General features: G+C 42.3%; 1 protein-coding gene across 19 annotated transcripts in view; it reads right to left on the minus strand.

Annotated features, from left to right (window-relative positions):
* LOC135100596 (uncharacterized) overlaps positions 1-19,751 on the minus strand; it is a 412,487-nt gene that overhangs the window by 5,929 nt on the left and 386,807 nt on the right. For 18 of the 19 annotated variants that reach the window (XR_010268806.1, XM_064003656.1, XM_064003654.1 and 15 more), the window contains 6 exons: positions 15,085-19,167; positions 10,503-10,707; positions 5,917-6,051; positions 5,167-5,281; positions 4,123-4,234; positions 3,639-3,764 (listed from right to left, as the gene is read on the minus strand). Coding sequence is in view for 18 of the 19 variants with exons in the window: in XM_064003656.1 (XP_063859726.1) it covers positions 3,639-3,764; positions 4,123-4,234; positions 5,167-5,281; positions 5,917-6,051; positions 10,503-10,707; positions 15,085-19,167 (4,776 nt within the window). In the remaining variant the exon portion in view is untranslated. Of the gene's footprint in view, positions 1-3,638; positions 3,765-4,122; positions 4,235-5,166; positions 5,282-5,916; positions 6,052-6,652; positions 7,282-10,502; positions 10,708-15,084; positions 19,168-19,751 lie in introns of those variants that run through there. The other variant, XM_064003646.1, reaches the window with a different exon arrangement.

Consider the following 19,751-nt stretch of genomic DNA (forward strand, 5'->3'; position numbering starts at 1 on the left):
TACCTGGAGACTGATGTGACATCCTTGGCTCACTGACATGAAATGGACTACTTACAGTATTTGAGACTGATCACTTTGGCTAAATATTTATGGATCTAGTATAAAAAGAGAGTATTCCTTCCAAAATGTGGGAAGAAATTCATATACATTATCTGAGTTCTACACACATGCATGCACGCACGCACACACACACACACACACACACACACACACACACACACACACACACACACACACACACACACACACACACACACAAGAAAATAAATAAATAGAATAAATAAATAAATAAATAATAATAATAAAATAAAAATATAAATAAATAAATAAATAAATAAACAAAAAAAAAAGTAAATAAATAATAAATAAAAAATAAAATTAAATAAATGAAAATATTAATCACTTGGATACATGGTACAGTACTGGCTATGGGTATAGTAATTTGCAAAATTGGGATGTCAAACTTTGCAAATGTATCATGGATTCTGCTATTGATCTTCAATTTTTATTTTCTCTGGGCATTGACAATAATTTCTTGCAATCAACATATCCTTCTATTTAATTTTAAGTGACATCATAATACATACTGATATAGTCTGGGCCATGGCCAGCTAATTCTTCATGAAATTCCAACAATTCTTTATGAGTTTAAAATCCCACAAGTTTTTTGGCCAATCAAGATCTATTTTCTTACTTTCAAGATAATCCCTGATCATCTTTGGTTTGGGCTGCATCACACACACAGCAATCATGGTCCTCATGATTGACAGGAAGAGATGCTACCTGTCACTGCAGCACTTAGTTGGCCAATTCATTACTTGAAGTGTTGCACAGAAATAGATTTCCAAATCATCAGCACTGCTAGAACACTCCATATCATTATAATGTAAATGGTGCATTTGAGGTTTCAGTGTCTGATCCCAGCTAGCACTTGTAACTTCATTCTGATCCACTTCAAGTTGAAACTGCAGCACCAAAAACAATCCATTAATCAACTAAAAGTTGTTTTCATCTCTAAATAACAACAGTCGATACGTTTGCTAACTCAAGAATTTTTCTTTAAGTGACCCATCACACTTTCAATATCTTAAATTATCAATACCTTAATTTCTTTGGAGGAGTCACACAGCAGCCAGAATGAGCATCACTCATCCAGTATCCTTTGAAGATATTCTACTCTCTGAGGGCTAATATACAGGCCACTTTTTCTGAAGTAGTGGCATGATCCACATTCACACATTGGTATTGGATTGCTATGAGAAGAAAAGATGTAAAGACAACATGACAGGTAACATTGTATCACGCAGCCTTAAAGAGGGTGCACAAAGGCATGAAAGGAACACTTGGTATTGCTCTTGGTGATTTTCTAAGCATTTAATTATTATAGATATTTGCAACTTGTACTGAATGCTTCACTCAGTAAAGGTCCAACACCTTTTCTCTTATATTTTCACCTGAGGTCACATCTTTCATCACTGACACTGTATATCCAATACATTCTTGAACTTTTCCATCTTATTGCACATAATCATGATATTCAATTTTCTCCTTTGCATGTTAGTTATGAAATGCACTAGGTATATATTTAGTTTTGCAAAAAGAGAAAACCAAGCTCATTATAAAAGATGTTAAATCAAATCACACCTCTCCTATACCACTTATTCCTCACCATTTACAAACCTGCATAAGGGAAATACATCAAGAGGAAATTTATGACTGTGCTACATGTAAACCACGAACAGACAACACACAATACACAACATACACACATACATCACTGTAAAGTCAATTAAATGTGGGGAGAGAGCAAGATTATATAACAAGCAGCATACATACACATCAAAAGAAAGAAAAAGATGCAGGGTGGTGTTAGAATTCAGCCGCATCTAAGGATATTGCAGAGGCAGCAAAGTGGGATGTGCAGAAGGGAAAGATGCATTATCTCTCTTCTAATTAAGATAAATTGTGGTGATATGATGTATAATCAGTGTTATTATAAGATTATTATGAGGTTCTCAAAATGCGATACACTTCATTGTTTCTTAGGTTGTAAATGACTTTTTGAATAAATTACTTTGTATCATGTTCTAGACCAGTTGTACAATTAAGCAATTAATAAATTCTCATTTCTCTGTGCATTTTATAAGGAAACTGTGAAAGTTTTACTGTTTATACTTGGAAAAGGAGAATTATTGATATACTATTGATTTGTCTGTCTTGTTTTCAAATATTCATTTGTTGCTGCATAAGTTTTTTTATTATATGTATTTTCATACTTACTAAACATAAGGACATTAATTCTCATGAAAAGAGAAAAATATTTCCAAATATTTGTGAAATAATCCCCTTAAATTTTCAAGCAAATATTGTAATTAAGATAGATTTGAGTTGCAACTTCTAAGTTGAATCTCATGATAATAAATGATGTATGAAAACTACCTAAATATTTATTTACTGAATCTTGTCTACCGTACATGAGTTACATATAGCAGTAGTAAAAAAATATAGTTCATTTCATATACAGTAGTGACTCACTTGATCTGATGAAGGGCAATCCCTCCCCAAGCTTACTTAATGATATAGTAAGGGATGATTTCTCTTAAATCTTAAAGTCCAGTGCACTCAGACCATCATGTCCTTAGTGCAGCACTGTAAATATTGCCTCACATGGTCATGCTTTCTGTTCCATAGTGTTGTGACTCACTTAGTCTCCTGAGTTTCATAATATGCAAATTTTTTATGCTTTATCATATCTTTGGTGGAGCAAAATCAGACTTCATTAAAATGTGTCTGTACACACCAAGAGTGTGCATTATAATACTTTGGAACACATTTGTCCTGCAGTGTGACTGGGTTAGAGACACTATCAGGACTATACCTCTGAGACTGAATGCTTTGGTATGTACCATCTCCAGGTTTTGATATGGTGCCAAATATACAAATGGAGTATCTCCTTCCACTGAGCTAAGCACAGCTCAGTGGAGGCTGTTAACCTGGCATCAGTAGTAATGTTAGGCCTCACATCCATGAGCCCCTACATGCCTTTTTTCCACTGTCTTTTTTCAGACTTGCACTAGTTTCTGCTGCAATTTGCAGTGTTTCATAAAAGTGTGTGAAAATCAAATGAAATAATGATTGCCAGAATACAGTCACTTGAGTTCGGCAGTCTCATGCTGCCCAAGCCTTCATCAACATGAAGACTATGTACATTTACTATAGTCTGTACTTAGCTGACCAAAGTGCAACTCTCCCTTCATATGGTTGACAGAGCTGTGCATTAACTACCACACACATTCTTGCCATTAAGAACACCCAATGTATGAGTGCATAGATGGCAAATGAGTTGTGACCTTACAAACTGGATGGTGGTCCATCATCTTACAATTTACAGTGATGAGATGGGGAGGGTCATGGTTACTGAAGCACAAAAACGTGCATGCCAATTAAGTGAGCATCTACTGTATGTATGTTACCACAAAACTTATTTGGAATCATTAAATGATTTGCTGGAAACCAAATGACCACAGATGTTTTTAAAGATATTTTAGATCACTATTACCAACTGAGTGTAGTATTAAGAAGTAGCCCTCCAAGTCAGTCAAGGCTGTGGGCCACCAAGTGCTGAAAGAAATACTTACAGGGACGGTCTGCTCCAGGCTCCATCAGGGTGTCAACGTAAGACACAGGGAAGATACCCTTGCGGTTTCCTATCCTTCCCTCATACCAGTTTTCATCAACACGCCGAGTTAAGACAACCAGCTCTCCTGAAATGTGTGAGTCTTGAGTGACTGACAAAGTTAATGGGATAGACACCTCACTCACTGCAGTGAATGGCAGTACAGGTGTTTTATGATGTATATTCAGGTTCAGTAAAAATACATGCTGTGGAAGAGTTGAGAAATGATTGCTCTCCATGTACACAGTAGTACAATAACAATATTTAAGTTCAGAGTCAACACTGTGCTTTAAGTTCAAAATTGAAGTAATACTTTTCTCTCCTATATGAGCTTATTATAACACAAAATCTATATTCCTATCTCTCAAGGATTCAGCACAACATTATGACAACAAGCCATTGTGAAATACAAAATATTTGCATATCTAGTATACACAGATACAAACCTTTACTGAGTGACATCTCCATGGATGTCTGAGCTTGGAAGTTAAATCTGGCTCTGGCCTGGCCTTCAGTTGGCTTTCGGGTCAGTGTTCTAATGCTGTCATAAGGCACAATCTGGAAGAGATTTGATACTGACAGACCTGTACTAACATATCAAAATAAATATAGAAAGGCAAATTCTCTACATTAGGAATTATTTAGCTGTTATAACAATGCTATATGTCGTGATATACACTGAGGCCCTATTACTCACAGTCCTCACTTCAGTGTAATTTTTCTACCAAAGTAAAACTGATTTCCCTAAGATGCTTGTAAGATTGCTGTGTCGAGTGTTTTCATCAATTTAATATACATTTAATTTGATGTAAAATTCTCTTTCTGGGTTTACTGCAATGTTCTAACGAACAAAGAGAAAACTGCTAAAAATAAAAGACATTTGATTTACTGACTTACTGTAAACCTCAATTAAGTGGAAAGGTGTAGTTCAAATTAAGATTTAAATGAAGATTTCGCTATCTATGACATAGTCAATATATTGTCTGTTGGCCGGTCACATGCATTAAATATTGCAATGCAGGAAAACTTTAATAGATAACTTATCCACCCTTTTAAAACATGTCTGTCCATCTCTCTCTCTCTCTCTCTCTCTCTCTCTCTCTCTCTCTCTCTCTCTCTCTCTCTCTCTCTCTCTCTCTCTCTCTCTCTCTCTCTCTCTCTCGCTTATATATATATATATATATATATATATATATATATATATATATATATATATATATATATATATATATATATATATATATATATATATATATATATATATATATATATATATATATATATATATATATATATATATATATATATATATATATATATATATATATATCAGACTGACAATTCCACACTGAGTAAGCCAAACAAGGCACCACACACTCAAACACACATCATTCACACTCTTAGTCCTGTCAGCCTCCAGTGGATCAATGCTTGCTCTCATAACCTCAAGCAACTCAAGAGAGATACAAAACTGAACATGGCTGCCTCACCTCCACATAGTTGCACGGGAAGATGCCCACTGACCCCCGATGCTCTCCTTCGTACCAATTCTTATCTATTTGTCGACGGATGAAAACTACATCACCTTTGTTGAAAGAAATTTCCCTGTTCAAATACAAAGAATTCATTAATATAATGTAAATGCAATGTAAGAAATGGTTAGGTGAACACTGAGAAAGCAGAGTGAGTGATTATTTCATCCGAGTGATAATGTACCTAATAGTGACTGCAACTCTATAATGATTCAAAATTCAGCTTCAAGAATAAAGAGTCTATGAGATTTGATGGTTACCACAATGGACTGGATGAAAAGCATTATTATGAATGATGGTACAAGTGTGGAATTAAGAAAGGCACTCAACTATCAGTGAGGTGATGAATATTGTGTTCAATTAGTTATGTGGACAGAAAGGATGAAGATGACTGTACTGAAGGTAAATACTAATTAACAGATAAAACAAGACATAAAAATTAATTAAATAATGGCAAATAACTGTGCTGCTTGGCATACTGGTAGCATGAAAACTTGAAATCATCAAAATTATAAAACAATATTATTTGAGCAAGTGTACAGTTATTGAAGCAATCATGTGATCAGAAGTATAATTTCTCCCATAATATGCAGTCTAGAGTTTTCATTGTGAAAATGTGAAGGAACAAAATGCTAAAGCTGGAAATAGATGTAACGTATTCTTCATCTCATACCAAGAGCTTTTAAATCTATAATACAAATGACGTACCTCTTGTTTTGTGCAGAGAAATTATACAAGGCCTTTGCCACCTGCTTGAGGTCCGGGGTACGCACGCCCCGCATGGTGCCCAGGCTGCTCTCGTCATCGTAGCGGTTCAGGGGGATTGGGGACTTCTGGAGAGGCCTGCAAGGGGAGCCTTTGCTTAGATATTGGCAGAGTGACAAGTGATGAGGGTGAACACACAATTTTTTTTCTGGATGGGAATATACTGATTTGATCAATATCCACATGTGTTATTACAAAATTAAAAGCTCATCTGATTCTAAATCATAAAATCATGGTATAAAAATAAGACAAATTGATAGTGTAGGCTGATACAACTCTTGGCACATAGTAAAAATAAATTTTAGTGTTCATTATATGTATATATATATATATATATATATATATATATATATATATATATATATATATATATATATATATATATATATATATATATATATATATATATATATATATATATATATATATATTGCACAAGCAGGCAATTTAATTAGCTTCAAATAACAGAATCCTTAACAAACTGATATACTGGTATATACTGAACCTCTACCATGGTATTAACTGTAATTTAGTTTTTCATAGTGAATTTAAGAAATTTGCTTCTTTATGAAGATTATATGTATATATCAAACCAATTAGGAAATAAATGCTTGCTAAGAACTTGGGAATTAATTTTGTCATCTTGTGAGTAAAAAATGGTATATTAACATAGGTAAGATGCAATGGGTGTACTGTTTATTAAAGGACATATAAATACTCTTACCTTAGATAGTGACAAATCCATGAACATAACTGAAACAACCAGCAACATAATACAGTAAGACGTACAATGACACTAAAGCATTAAACTCATGCACCTTTGCCTCATGCAGTGGACAACACAAAACTTGCAACGTGACGTCACTCATTTAGCTTACACCAAGAAAACTCTCGGTTTCCTCAGGTAAAGTCTGGCGTGTGTATTTACAGTTCGGATGCTGTAGCTAAGAATTCTTTGATACAGCCCTTATAATTAAAGTTCTTGAGAAGATTATTTTGTACACTTTCAGACATGTAAACCCTCTCTCAATAATCAATACAAAACTAAACATGTCTGAATGAAGTATTTTCAGACTCTACACATAAACTTCCTCTGAAACATATGCCCCCATTGCATCATAGTCATAATTCATGTATTGCATTATTTCTCTGTCACATTTTCTTATCTCATTATCAATGTGGACTTCAAGGTCAGGAGAAGAGGCCTTGGGGTGGTTGTGTTTACTCCTCACAAGGGAGAAGACGGAGGAGAAGAGGCGGGACACCACTTTGAGGGTGGACAGGTATCGGCGTCGTGCCTGGGGGGAGCTGCAAGATGGGGTGGCCGGTCAGGGCATCTTGGGAGAAGGAGGCAGGCAGGGTAGGATAGGGTATGGCACATGGGTAGGGAGGATGGGGTAAGAGGGACAGTTATAAAAGACAAGAGAGGATGTTGACAAATGAAAACTGAGGTAATAGCAACAGCAGGGCATGAGGAGCTACTGATGAAAAAATTTTAAAGTAAGTTGAGAGAAATAAGTGCTTAGTGATGAAACTTGAGGCAAAAAGATGAGAAGTGAAAAAGGAACTATGACAGAAAAAAATAATCTAGAGAAGTCAACAAAAAGCTTTTTATCCTAAATTTAATTAGTAGCAAAGCTGGGGTTTATAAGCAAAAGAGGTTTTGGACGATGGTTTAAGTCTGTCATTTTCATGAAAAATAAACAAGGACAGTCATATGAGTTGGTCATTCAACAACAATGACTCAATGACATAAAATAACAGGCATTAATGTTCTCTAGTGTTATGAAATAACAGTGCATATAAAAATCATGGAAGTGGTATTCTTACATGCACTGCACAATTTACTGTTGGATATGCATGTATGCCAAACCCAGTTTTATACTAATAAGAGTCAAAATAATACATGTGTTACACAAGAAAAACATAATGAAAAGCTTGATAGTCGGGACAGAGTAAACCTCCAACAATTAAAACAGGCAGTTCATTAATTAATAAAGAGAAAAAAAAAAGTCAAGTAGCAACTAAAAATGAAGCATTTACTGTACTAGTAAAAAAAATCCACTGATTAACCATGAATTAAAGGGAACTTGTGTATGCATTAAATAGCTACCATATTGTGGACTATGAGAACTGAGCTATGGAGATGTTAGCATTTATTTTGACTACAATAATTATACTGATGAAACTAGTCAATGCAGTGTTACACTAATAGCACAACTTAAAGATACTGCAGAAGGTGTAATCCACTTGCATTGAGCCACATACGTACTGTTTTTAATTGTGATCATGCACTGTTAGCCGAAGGGCATCAGGTATAACCAGAGTTAGAATGTTACAACCTTCATGTCCCTTGCTACAATAACAAAGTAGGACAAGGATGGATACAACTACAGTACAGGAAGAGTTACAAGTGAAGGAAAACTACCTTGTTTAAAATAGATGAGTAAACCAGGTATCCCAAAGAGCCTACCTTATAAAACAGGGAACCAATTAATCAACCTTCCAGTCCAGCAAACTATCTCAACACTTCCACATGACCAGCATTGGCAGCAGGAAATTGTGATTTTGGATTATTATTTCTTCTAGCTCAGGAATATTCACAATTTAGCTTGACAACCAAGTGAGTGTGAAATGTCATGAAGGTCCTGCTTGCTGAAATACTGAGTGTATGGGAGCATCTTGAAGCATACTTTAATGAATTTGAGCAATACATTTACACCAGCAGCATACTGTGACTATCAGAATTTTGAGGGGCTGTTACTTAACAATAAAACTGAGACATATTAATACACTAAATATCATAAAACAAAATAATTTTCAAAGGAAAACAAGCAAGTTATACAGTAGAGCAGAAGGTCTATACTATAAATACTGTTTACAGAGATTTAGGAATTTCCTTTGATACTCCTTCTATTTGTGAATTTATTTTATTATCAAAGGAAATTAAGCAATAACTACTGATATATCACTCTAATCTCAAAACATTGCTAGATTAATAATTTTACCAGATGCTTGATGCACTCTGGCAATAACCTGTGTATTTACTGCAAGAAAGTGGTGTAAGTAAAATTCAGGTCTTAAGTGCAACATTTAAATGTGGTGCTCATTCACACTTTAGCAATATTCTTGTATCTTGGTTGCCACCTCAAGAAAAATTATTCATGCTCCTCAGAAAAGCCCTAAACCTGCTTATTTTTCTTAACCATTGTTGAGATTTAAGTTTAGTTACAGTAGGATGAGGTTGCAAAGTTCCTTTCATTATTTGTGGGCACTAGACAGATGATTTGAACCTTTGTATTCACTTTCATAATGGAGTGGGAATGTTATGTTGGTAATTTATTACGAAGTGGTATTAATGATTTGTGTTGTTATGAAGGAAATCAGTCTATAGATTATGGCAGCACCCATCTTCATAAATCCATGAGTATGTGTCAGGTCTGAGTTTGCACTTCATGGTCAAGAAAAGTACTCATATCAGCTGTCAATCTCATTTGTGAAAATAAGCCCATAGCAGTCAAGAAGGAAATCATTAAGTCAATTCCTCTTATTCAGTTTCAGTTGCATCATATACTATACATGTCAGAGGAGGCTGATGAAGAGTGGCTCATTTGGCAAGTTAACTACAGCTGCAGCAGTGATTTATTAATTTATTTATTATTTTTTTCTTATGTGTAATATGTGGTTGATATTTTCTGAGCATGAATTCACGTTTAGCCTGTTGAAAAACACTTCTACATATGCTTATGACGAAAAAACAACATTTTGAAATGTAATTGAAACCACTCATACAGTTTGGCTGCAACCCTGACATATAATGTTATAATGTTGCATATTCTTGCAATTTATTTGTATAATAGTGACAGTATACCACAAGTGCTAAATATAAAACCAGGCGCAGACGTATGATACCACTGTCATGTAATTCACTTGTACGTGTATTAATGCTGTGAAGAACCATTATTTGCAAAGAAAAAAAATTATTGGTATTATGTAATGAATCTGCTATCAAAAAACACACTACTGTGAATGATTAATAACTGCGTACAAACTGAACAACAATATTGCACCGAAACAATAAAAGTGGATGTCATAAATAGATCGAAAAGATTTCCTAAGTAGACAGGCAGGAGAGAGAGAGAGAGAGAGAGAGAGAGAGAGAGAGAGAGAGAGAGAGAGAGAGAGAGAGAGAGAGAGAGAGAGAGAGAGAGAGAGAGAGAGAGAGAACATCACCATGCATGGCGTTAGGCCAGATGTAAAGGTCACACAAGCTATAGTTACACAAGTTGAGGAAGGAAAACTTGATTGACAACACTCACACATTCAAGTCGCAATGCTAAGTGATGAGGAAAGCAGCAGCAAAGACCACCCAGGACCAGCCATGCAAGCGCCTGCTGCCCAAGCACTACAGCCAACCCCAGGGCCAGCTAGGCGGCGCGGCGAGGAAAGGGCAACTTCTAACACAAACACACACACACACACGGGAACAATGTAACATCTCACACATCTCCGAAGTTATCTACACTCACGTGAAGTTGTCGGTGTGTCTCCGGCGCTCAATGTCCTCCAGCTCGGCGAGGTATTTCTTGCGCCGCTCGTTCTCGTACACTTTCTTCATGTGCTCCTCCTGGCGGCGGGCGAGCTCCTCCTCAGGGATGGACTCCTTCTGCTCTATTCTGACAGGGGTGCGGTAGTGGATATTCACCTCCCCGGACTCATACTTATACGGGGACTCTGCAAAGGACGGGAGTGTCAGCTGCACTGCATGCAAGTCATCACGCCATTCTCATGTTTAGAAAATGCCGCTTCAGTTTATTTTCATGCGATGGACGCCACGTGCAGTCATTCGCGTGTTGGCTGGATGACGGCATGCGTGGTGTTGCCATCTCTGTCTGGCAAGTGGCTGACTGAGAAGCATTATTATTATATTTAGCTGTGCAGCATCTAGGTAGCTGACTGATGTTTTTATGCACATTTCACCATTCAGTTAATAAGTTTTCTTTTTGTTTAATTATTTTAAGGATCAATGCCAAGGCATTAAATATATACTTTACTGATGCATACATTCAATGTAAGATGGTTTATAGTGAGGCATCTTTTGACCGTGTAACAAAACATATAAAACACAAGAGAAGCAATATTTGTGCGAAAGCGAGAATCACTTACTGTCCTTGCCTAAAAAAGAAAAGCACAGACATGAAACAAAATACAGAAGTGGTTAAGTCAAGGGCGAAACAAAGTTAGTCACCATCACCAAGTACAGGGACTACTGGACATAAGAAATACCTCGGATGTACGGCATCTTGCGGGAGGAGCAGGAGGGCACAGAGTCTGGCGGGCACGCGACGCCCTGAGTGTGTTGCACCGGGACTAACACACTGCGGCACCCCAGGCCCCGCGTGCTGCCCACACCCACCAAGTGTCAACAGTGAACTAAACAGAAGCGTGCAAAGGAAGGTCTGAAAGTTGGCTGGTGAGGCAGGAGAGGAATTTGGGCAGACAGAAAATGAATGTCCGTCGCCATCCACAATAGTACTAACTACCGTTTCCTTTCCGCACGTTTGCTTAGTGGAATCCACGGTTGAGTCTGTTCATAATGGCACTTGACGCCCTAGGAATGTTTATTCCGGTGTCATCCGTGAGCAGATGCAGATGAGAGTCGGCAACTCGGGAGTGGGGTGGCGCCAAGTACTTAATTCAGGCGTAAGTGGTTTCACTCTAAAGTAAAATTTTTGCACGTCCTAACATTCGCGTCTTGGCAGTAAAGGGAGCTGGCAAGAAGAGTTGCTGGATTGGAATAAGTTTAATCTATCTTGGAACATTATAATTGTATTTCTGGATCCAATGATGGACATCAAAATTAGCTCATGGACGTGAAAACTAGGAAGACGCTTACGCCGAGGCGGGAGGCTATTCCTGGCGCGCCTGACGCCACGTCCGGGAGAAGACGCAAGATATATTTCTGAGCTTATGATCTTTGTGAAAAAACGAAGTACTGCTTAAGTAAAGCGCTGTTCTGCTCTTTTTCCACAGACCGTGCAAGAAAGCTAATGAGTCACGTAGCTTTGTAAAGAAACATGAGCACCACAACAAATTATTACATTAATCTCGTGAACATCAAAATAACCGACGTGTTTCTAGTTCTGCTCAAGCGTCTCGTCCTGCGTGTTGCCGCGGCACCAGTTGCATAATAATAAGTGGACCACTTCGCAAAATTTCCGACACTGAGCAGGAAGTCTGACCATAAACTACTAATTATGTTACACAAGATAAATGTGTCTTGAGATGAGGATTAATGTTCGTTTCGTCCGACAATTTTCGTCGACCAGCTGCAAGTATGACAGTTCACCCCCTGACATTACGTTTTTTACATTGTCACTCAGCACGAGTGTCCCGCCACTGGTCGACGGGGAGTCTGTGCCATACTCGGCGTGCCGGCAGCGGGGGCGAGGCTTGGCGCGGCGGCACCTAAAATAGTATCGGCCGAGCCTCGAGGGGAGTGAGTCTTGTCAGAAAGCCACCTGGGCTCCGCCTCCTTCCCCTTCCTTCATACCCTCACGCCCTGACTCACTGTGACTAATATAATCTCCTAACGATTCCATGAGGTATAACTGAATTATTTCCACAGATCCCTACTCTCTCGCTACAAGGCTGAAACATCACTGACCACATTAATGACACTGGAACCACGAGTTTTCCAAATATAGAACATTTAGTATAAGCCTAATGGGAGCAGACTAAAGGCTCAACTGTATATACACGGCTGGTGGTGGTGGAGGTAACACGGCAGGGGTGGAGGAGACAAGGGTTATGTACACCTTGAGACTGCACAGGAGGAGTAAGAGGAAGAGGAGGGAGGAGGAAAGGACACACCTGAAGGGAGTGAAAAGAAAGCGAACCTAAACAAAGCGCACACACACACACACACACACACACACACACACACACACACACTTTGCTTAGCTTGGCTTGGCTACACACACACACACACACCTGTGCCACACTTCCCGCCATGAGATACAAAGCCCCACACACATATATCCGAAGCAACAAAGTGTTAGTCTGTACAAGATGATGTTACCTGGACTATATATACTACTATTCGCTCCTGAAGCCACAAAGAGCAATAAGACGGAGGTGAGAAGGACGGGAAGAGGGAAAGAAGAGCAGAAAGGCGGAAAGGGCGCGGGTGGGAGGGAGGGAGAAGGGTTAATGGTAGGCTACAAATTATACCATTACTGGCACTTGTTCTGTTCCTTTGTTATGTACATGGCCGCAAGAAGAGAAGTCTGCACCACAGTTTCAACAACAATAGTTGCGACACCGCCCACAACACCAACTAGCAGGCACTCGCTCGCACAATACACAAGTTTGTCAACGAACAACACTTGGCAGAGATGTTTGGTATGGCTCATTATGTAAAGAGAAAATGCTATTATGTCCTCATTCATACTCGATCTATATATCACGTACAATGACACACACACACAGACACACACACACACTTTAAATCAACCAAGTGACGTGAGATCATGTTTTATGTTTCCATACTAGATGGCTAACACTCACACACACACACACACACACACACACACACACACACACACACACACACACATACGAAGACAAAGTTGCATGCAGTTTTGAAACCATGTTGCAGACTCCCAAATAGATAGCCAGTTTATCATTTTTACACTAATTATGCTGCAGTCACTAGCCAGGTTATAGACCCACTAGCCAGGTTGCAAGGCGGCTAACAGGTGAAATAGTGTTCTGCCTTCATTACCTGGCCGAGCGGGTGGTGACCGCTGCGCCGCCGACAGGTAAGAGAACGGTAGAGGACCAATCAGGGGCTCTGGGGCAAAACAGGGACACTGTGAGGGTGTGATGGGGATGAGGGAGGGACGGAGGGCTGAGGGCAACAACATTGAGAGGGCAAAACTGTGTGAAAAGAGACAAACACATGAAAAAGGAAGATAGAGATGATTGAAGGAGGAGGATAAAAAAAAAAAGAGGAGGATCAAGGGAAACAAAATGAGAAGACGAAACTACATGAAACACGAAAACTAAGAGGAATGTAGAAGAGAGAAAAAGAGAACAGGACAGAGTAGAAACAATAAGAGGGCAAAAATGAAGCAAGAAAAGAAGAACAACGCAGAACGAAGAAGAGGAATGATTTTGAAAGGAGACAATGTCTGATCTAGCAAAGAAATAGAGAGACAGAAGGAAGAGAATGAATGAAGGAGGAAAGGAGGCAAGTGAAGCGAAAGGATTGACCTCAGGAATGTGCTGGTTGTTGGTGCGCAAGAAGTAAAGGAATGATAAGAATGATGAAGAAAAGGGTACGAATAACTGATAATGGTGAGAAGGAGGAAACGCAAAACACATAATTTGCGGCAGAGTGAAAAGGGAAAAAAGGATGATGGTGATAATGATAACAGACGAAAGGAAAACACAAACAGGATGTGGGGGAGGTACAAGACAAAACTAAAACAAACATTCAATTAGAGTTCCAAAAGAGAGAGAGAGAGAGAGAGAGAGAGAGAGAGAGAGAGAGAGAGAGAGAGAGAGAGAGAGAGAGAGAGAGAGAGAGAGAGAATTACCTCCTGCCGGCCTCAGCGTGGATTGTAGTGACCTTCGGAACACTCACTCGAGGGATCAACACACTGCCAAACACTTACCAAAGAGGAACTAAGAATAGGTTGAATAAACACTGCATAAATAGCACCTTTGAAACATTTTCATGGCTCTGTGTGAGGTGGGAAGACAGGAGGAGAGCAAGGCAAGTGTATAATTTATGTAGTATTTTGTTGTTTTGCCCTAGTGTTGTATGACATAATAGCTATTATTGTCGAAGAAGGTTTGGGACCTAGTCATACTGCCGACGCGAAACGATTAAACAGAAGAATCGTTTTAACAGAGAGTGTGTAGGGAACAGTAGTACATTTCAAAGACTTAAATAGAAAAGGACAAAGAAGTTGGACAGACCCGCCAGAGATGATGCTCCAACCACTACTGAAGAGGAAACGACAGCCGAGGGACAGAAAAGCCGCCACCGAGGAGGGAGTCCAAACATTCATGTCTAGACGATGAAATACAAAATTCTTGCACCTTTCCAGGAGACTGCCTTGCTGCCGCAGCTCTGCTCCCGCCCAGGACTGTGAGAGTGGTGCGGATAGGACTGACGCTGACGTGAGGGTTGGGCGTAGGTATGGGTCATGTGGGAGTACGGCTGGGAGTACGTGTGGTAATCAGCGGGGGAGGTTTTTCGCGTCTGGTGAAGATGGCGACCTGCGTGGTGGTAGTGGCTGTCTGGAGTCGGCGGCGGCGGCGCAGAGTGTGTCATGGCACGGGTCACCCTCTGGGGGCGTTCCAGTGATTGCGTCCAGTTGGGCCCACCATAACGAGAGGGTCGGGATGAAGGTCCACCTCCGTATGACTCCTGTGGAGTGTATCTTGCCTTGGGACGATGAGCGTCAGCGTTGTAGAGGCCAGACTGGCTCGAAAAAGTGGCTGAGGAACCTGGTGGAGGGTGAACCATGATGGGTGGGGGACAGACTGGTTCTTGCACGCTCAAAGCCCGCTGTTTGTGGGCAGCACGGACATCAATGGGCGATGGAGTGGGAGTCGAGGTCAACAGAGGTTGAGGGTTGCTACGACTCATCCTCTGTGGCTTCTGTGGGCCCATAAGTGGTGGAGGAGGACGAGGCGGGACGAGAGGAGCCATGTTTGCCAGTTCCTTCATCGAGGGAGTGGAAGTATACATCTGACCAATGATAGACAACCCTGAACCTCTTTCTTGCCTTTTCCTTTCAAGACGATCAACGGAGGCCTCTACATTACCTGTGTGGACGCGACGCAGCACAGCTTTCTCTACAGAATCCTTTCGAGCAAGTCTCTCAATAGTATCGGGCTCCCGGAATGAAGGGGAGCGAGTTGCTAATGTTTGCATGGTTGATGTCAGCTTAGATTTGGGCAAGTATTCATCACGAATCGGCTGCCACCGCTCAGGGCTGCGGGACCTCCTTGGGGTTTCATATCTGGCTTTCATGAATTGCACGTCGCCTGCCTCCTGGCCTCGAACAATCGTTCTCCCCGTTGGCGTCACGCGAGATAAAGGACCGTTCACATTGGGCAGTGATCTGGTGCGTCGTCTGGCGTCTTCAGGACTTTCAAATCGAAGCTTTAATCTATTAACATCACCTGTCTTGACGTTATACAAGTAAGATCGAGAGTGGGATGTCGGATTCCGTTGGTCCCGTGGCTCCATTGATGTTTCAACCAAGCGCTGCATTGACGATCCACTGACAGGGTTTGTCTTGTCATACATCCGCCATACTTGCGAGGCAACATCTGCTTTGCTGTTTAGGTTTACAGATGAGACCGATCTCTCAGGGAGATAGTTTTGGGAAAGGAGTTTGCTCTGGGACTGCTGCTTTAGACGGGATGGGAGGGTCGCATAATGGGGCACCTCGTCCACGTTGAGCTGGCTGCCGCGGGATGAGTGCCGTTCCGATGATCTGGAGTTACGTCGCGCTCGTTTCTCAAAGAATTTAACTTTTCCTGCGACGTCTTTGTGCACGACAGTCCTCACTGACACCTCTGAGTCGCTTGATTCAGGGTCACTGGCTGGCTCGGGATCAGGCGGGAGGCTTTGGCTACGGCCAGACCTGCCAGGCTTCTGGACCACTAGTAGCAGCTGGTCTGAGTTGAGGGAGTTGGGTTCTGATGAGTCTGATATGTCGAGAGAGTAGCACGTGCGTGGCGAGGATCGTGAGAGGCTCTCGGGACTAATGGAGAGTGACACATCAGGAACAGGCAGAGTGTCCAGAGTGGCTGGGGCAGATGCTACACCTTGACTTGACTTCTGTTCCATAACCTTTTCTTGAAATTCGATAGACAATTGCTTAGATAGCTGTCGTCTCTGGTCCTCAACGTTTGTAAGACTGCTAGTGCTCTTGGTGGCCCGCGTGGGTGATGGCTGTCTGGCAGGTGATCGTTTTGAAGGCTCGGAGGGTGTACGGCTGTGCAGGGTACGCAATTTGTCTGCAAGGGCGCGTCCAGTCTCTGCCACGTCTACCTTATGGTTAGAGAGCTCCTGCTGAGCTCGATGCTGTCCTTTGCCTTGGTTTCTCTGTTTCCTCTCCCTCCAAGAGCGGATGCTTTGCATCGATCCGTAAATCTCTGCGAGATGGTCACGAAATGCATTTACTTGCTCCAGGCTGAGACTGGTCCACAATCCTCGGGATCTTAAACCCGAGTCTTCACGCGAAAGACTCAGACTAGAGCCCCGCTTGCTGCTGCGGCGGCGTTCGGGGTCCTGGTACATGTGGGAGAGATCGCGCACCGACGATCCTCGCCACAGGCCACGGTAAGTGTCCTTAGAGTTCTCCAATTCACGGCGCCGCTTGTAAGTGACCTCTGAGGTGTTATCAGAAATGGTAGAAAATTTGTCACGTAAATCTGTGACATGTGCATCCCGTCCCCTCAGCCGACAGTCACCTGCCCACTTCTTTTCTGGCGTCACTTTATAAAGGAACTCCTTCTCTCTCTGGGCAACATTCAACTCTTTCAATAAGACATTATACTCCAGGGCTTTCCTCTCCTTCTCTCGCAGTCCCTTCCACGTCTCGAAGTCTATTATTGCTTGAGACCGGCTTTCAGCAACGGACAGTTCCACGCTGCTCACAGAACGTTCAAGGCGATGGACGCGCTCAAGGGATGTAAAAAGCCGCCTTAGCTGCGAAATCCGGGCGTTCCTTGGGGCTGCATTTCTGAGCTCAAGGATGTACTGGCGGTAGCGGCGAGGGTGGGAGTGTGGAGACGGGGTGAGGACATCAAGTGACCTGCTACGTCGAGGCACAGGGCTGGAAAGTGAAACCTCTGTGGGGATGTCCTTGAAGCTGCTGCTCACCTGACGGACTAACTGCAGGGAGCGAAGAGGCGAGGTGCTACGGGAGGTGCTACGTGACAAACGCCCACCAACAGCGTCCCCGCGAGTTATGGCCTCCCATTTGTTCCGCTGCTCAGTGAAGGACGCCGAGAAACGTGAGCGACGGACAGGGGAAGACTGAGATCGTGGGGACGGAGGCTCTGACTTCTTTCTGGGTCGCTTTTCACTCTCCTCAACGACGATTTTCTTCTCTGGTGTCGGTGAGGGCGAGAGGTCGATCATACTGGAGTAGCCGGTCTCGTTGCTCTGGGTGGTGTCGAAACTCTCGCTCTGTTTCAGCTTTTTGTCATCAGGCGCCTCCATGGAAATATCAGAGTAAGGAGACCCACGGGGACGGCTGTCCTTCCTACTGACTGGGGATTTGCGGCTAGCAGGCTGGGACTCGGGGGACAGACAACTGCTTCGTCGTCTTCTACAGGTACTGTCGGCACTGCTGCTACGGGATGCCTGACATGGCCCATCGGAATGATTTTGCTGAAGTGATGTTCGTTTAATTTTGTTCATGCTGCTCACCGTGTGTCTCATCACGCTGCGACCGCTGTCTGCAGAGGCGCTGGACCACTTCCTAGAGGTGTCAGCGCTGAGGGACCTGGTGTGGCCTGGCACGTGTGAGGCAGCATGATCCAGCTGTCTGATTGGAAGACTCCTGTCCACCAATATATCCCTCTGTGAAGACCTGTAGTGCAGTTTGTCCCGACTCTCATAGTGCCTGAGAGGAGACTTGGTCTTGGCTGGAGGTGCTGTTCTCCGTGGAGGTGAGTTTTCTCGATCCTCGATGGTAAATCGAGATTCTGAGACGGTGCGGCGTCCCTTCAGAAAGTTTTCTCTCACTTCCTGTGTCTGCTTTGCAGCTGAGAGCGATCGTCCCAGCGAAGTAGTCTTAGTATTGGAAGAACCGAGCTTCTCCCTGGACCGAGCCACCTTTTCTCGGTGCCACGTAGAATAAAGAGCCCGAGTCTCTCGAACACGTTCCGCTGAGGTGGACCGCGCGGAGGGAACTGGTGGGCGGTCTTTGCTTGCCTTCATGAGGGACGGATGCCATTTGGACGAGATGCGGCGCGGCGGGGACGGAGCCACGACTACCTTAGAGGGGGCGGATCTCTTCTTGTCACCAAACGTGTGCATGGGAGGCTTGGTAGGGGGCGCCATGATTCGGGTCTGGCCGTAAGTCAGGAACAAGTCGGAGAGGGACGGATGGTGGAGGCCGAGGTCGAGGTCAGAATACACCACGTAGTACTCCTCTGCAAGAAGGACGTCATAAAGCCTTCCGCTCATTGCCATCCACTTAAGGGTGCAGGGGAGCCTCGTGAGGGCCTCCTAGTCTTGTGTGGTTCTGGTGTGCGCTGTTCTACCGTGGCTCCTATGTTCGTGCCTTGTGGAGCAAGCGGCAGCACAGAGGGGGGAGGGGCAGAGAGGCAGTGCTCGTGTGGGCATTCCTCAGGCGAAATGATCAACTCTACAAAAAAATCCAACGAAGTGCTTCTACAGGCAATCTTGGCGTGCATTTTCTTCAACTTTGCTTACTTTTTTTTTTTTGCGACAGGTGCTTCGTCGTGCACACATTCGGCCTACCTGTGCTTGCATTGGTAGCCTCGGGTGGCGCGAGAGTGTATTTACAACGTCTCAGCTGAGCGACTTTCTGCGCTGAATCGACGCGTGCATGCTTTCGGAAGGGTGCATGAGCAGACAGAGAAGAGGCAGTGCAAGAGGAAAGGAGGGGAGGGGAATGAATCATAGGAAGTGTTGAAAGGAGGGAGACAGGGAGGTAGACATGTCCAAATATTTTTTAAGTGAAGGCGCTCAGAAGACTTACCATACAGAGAAG

Source organism: Scylla paramamosain, chromosome 5, assembly GCF_035594125.1.
Source record: "Scylla paramamosain isolate STU-SP2022 chromosome 5, ASM3559412v1, whole genome shotgun sequence".
Lineage (NCBI taxonomy): Eukaryota > Metazoa > Arthropoda > Malacostraca > Decapoda > Portunidae > Scylla > Scylla paramamosain.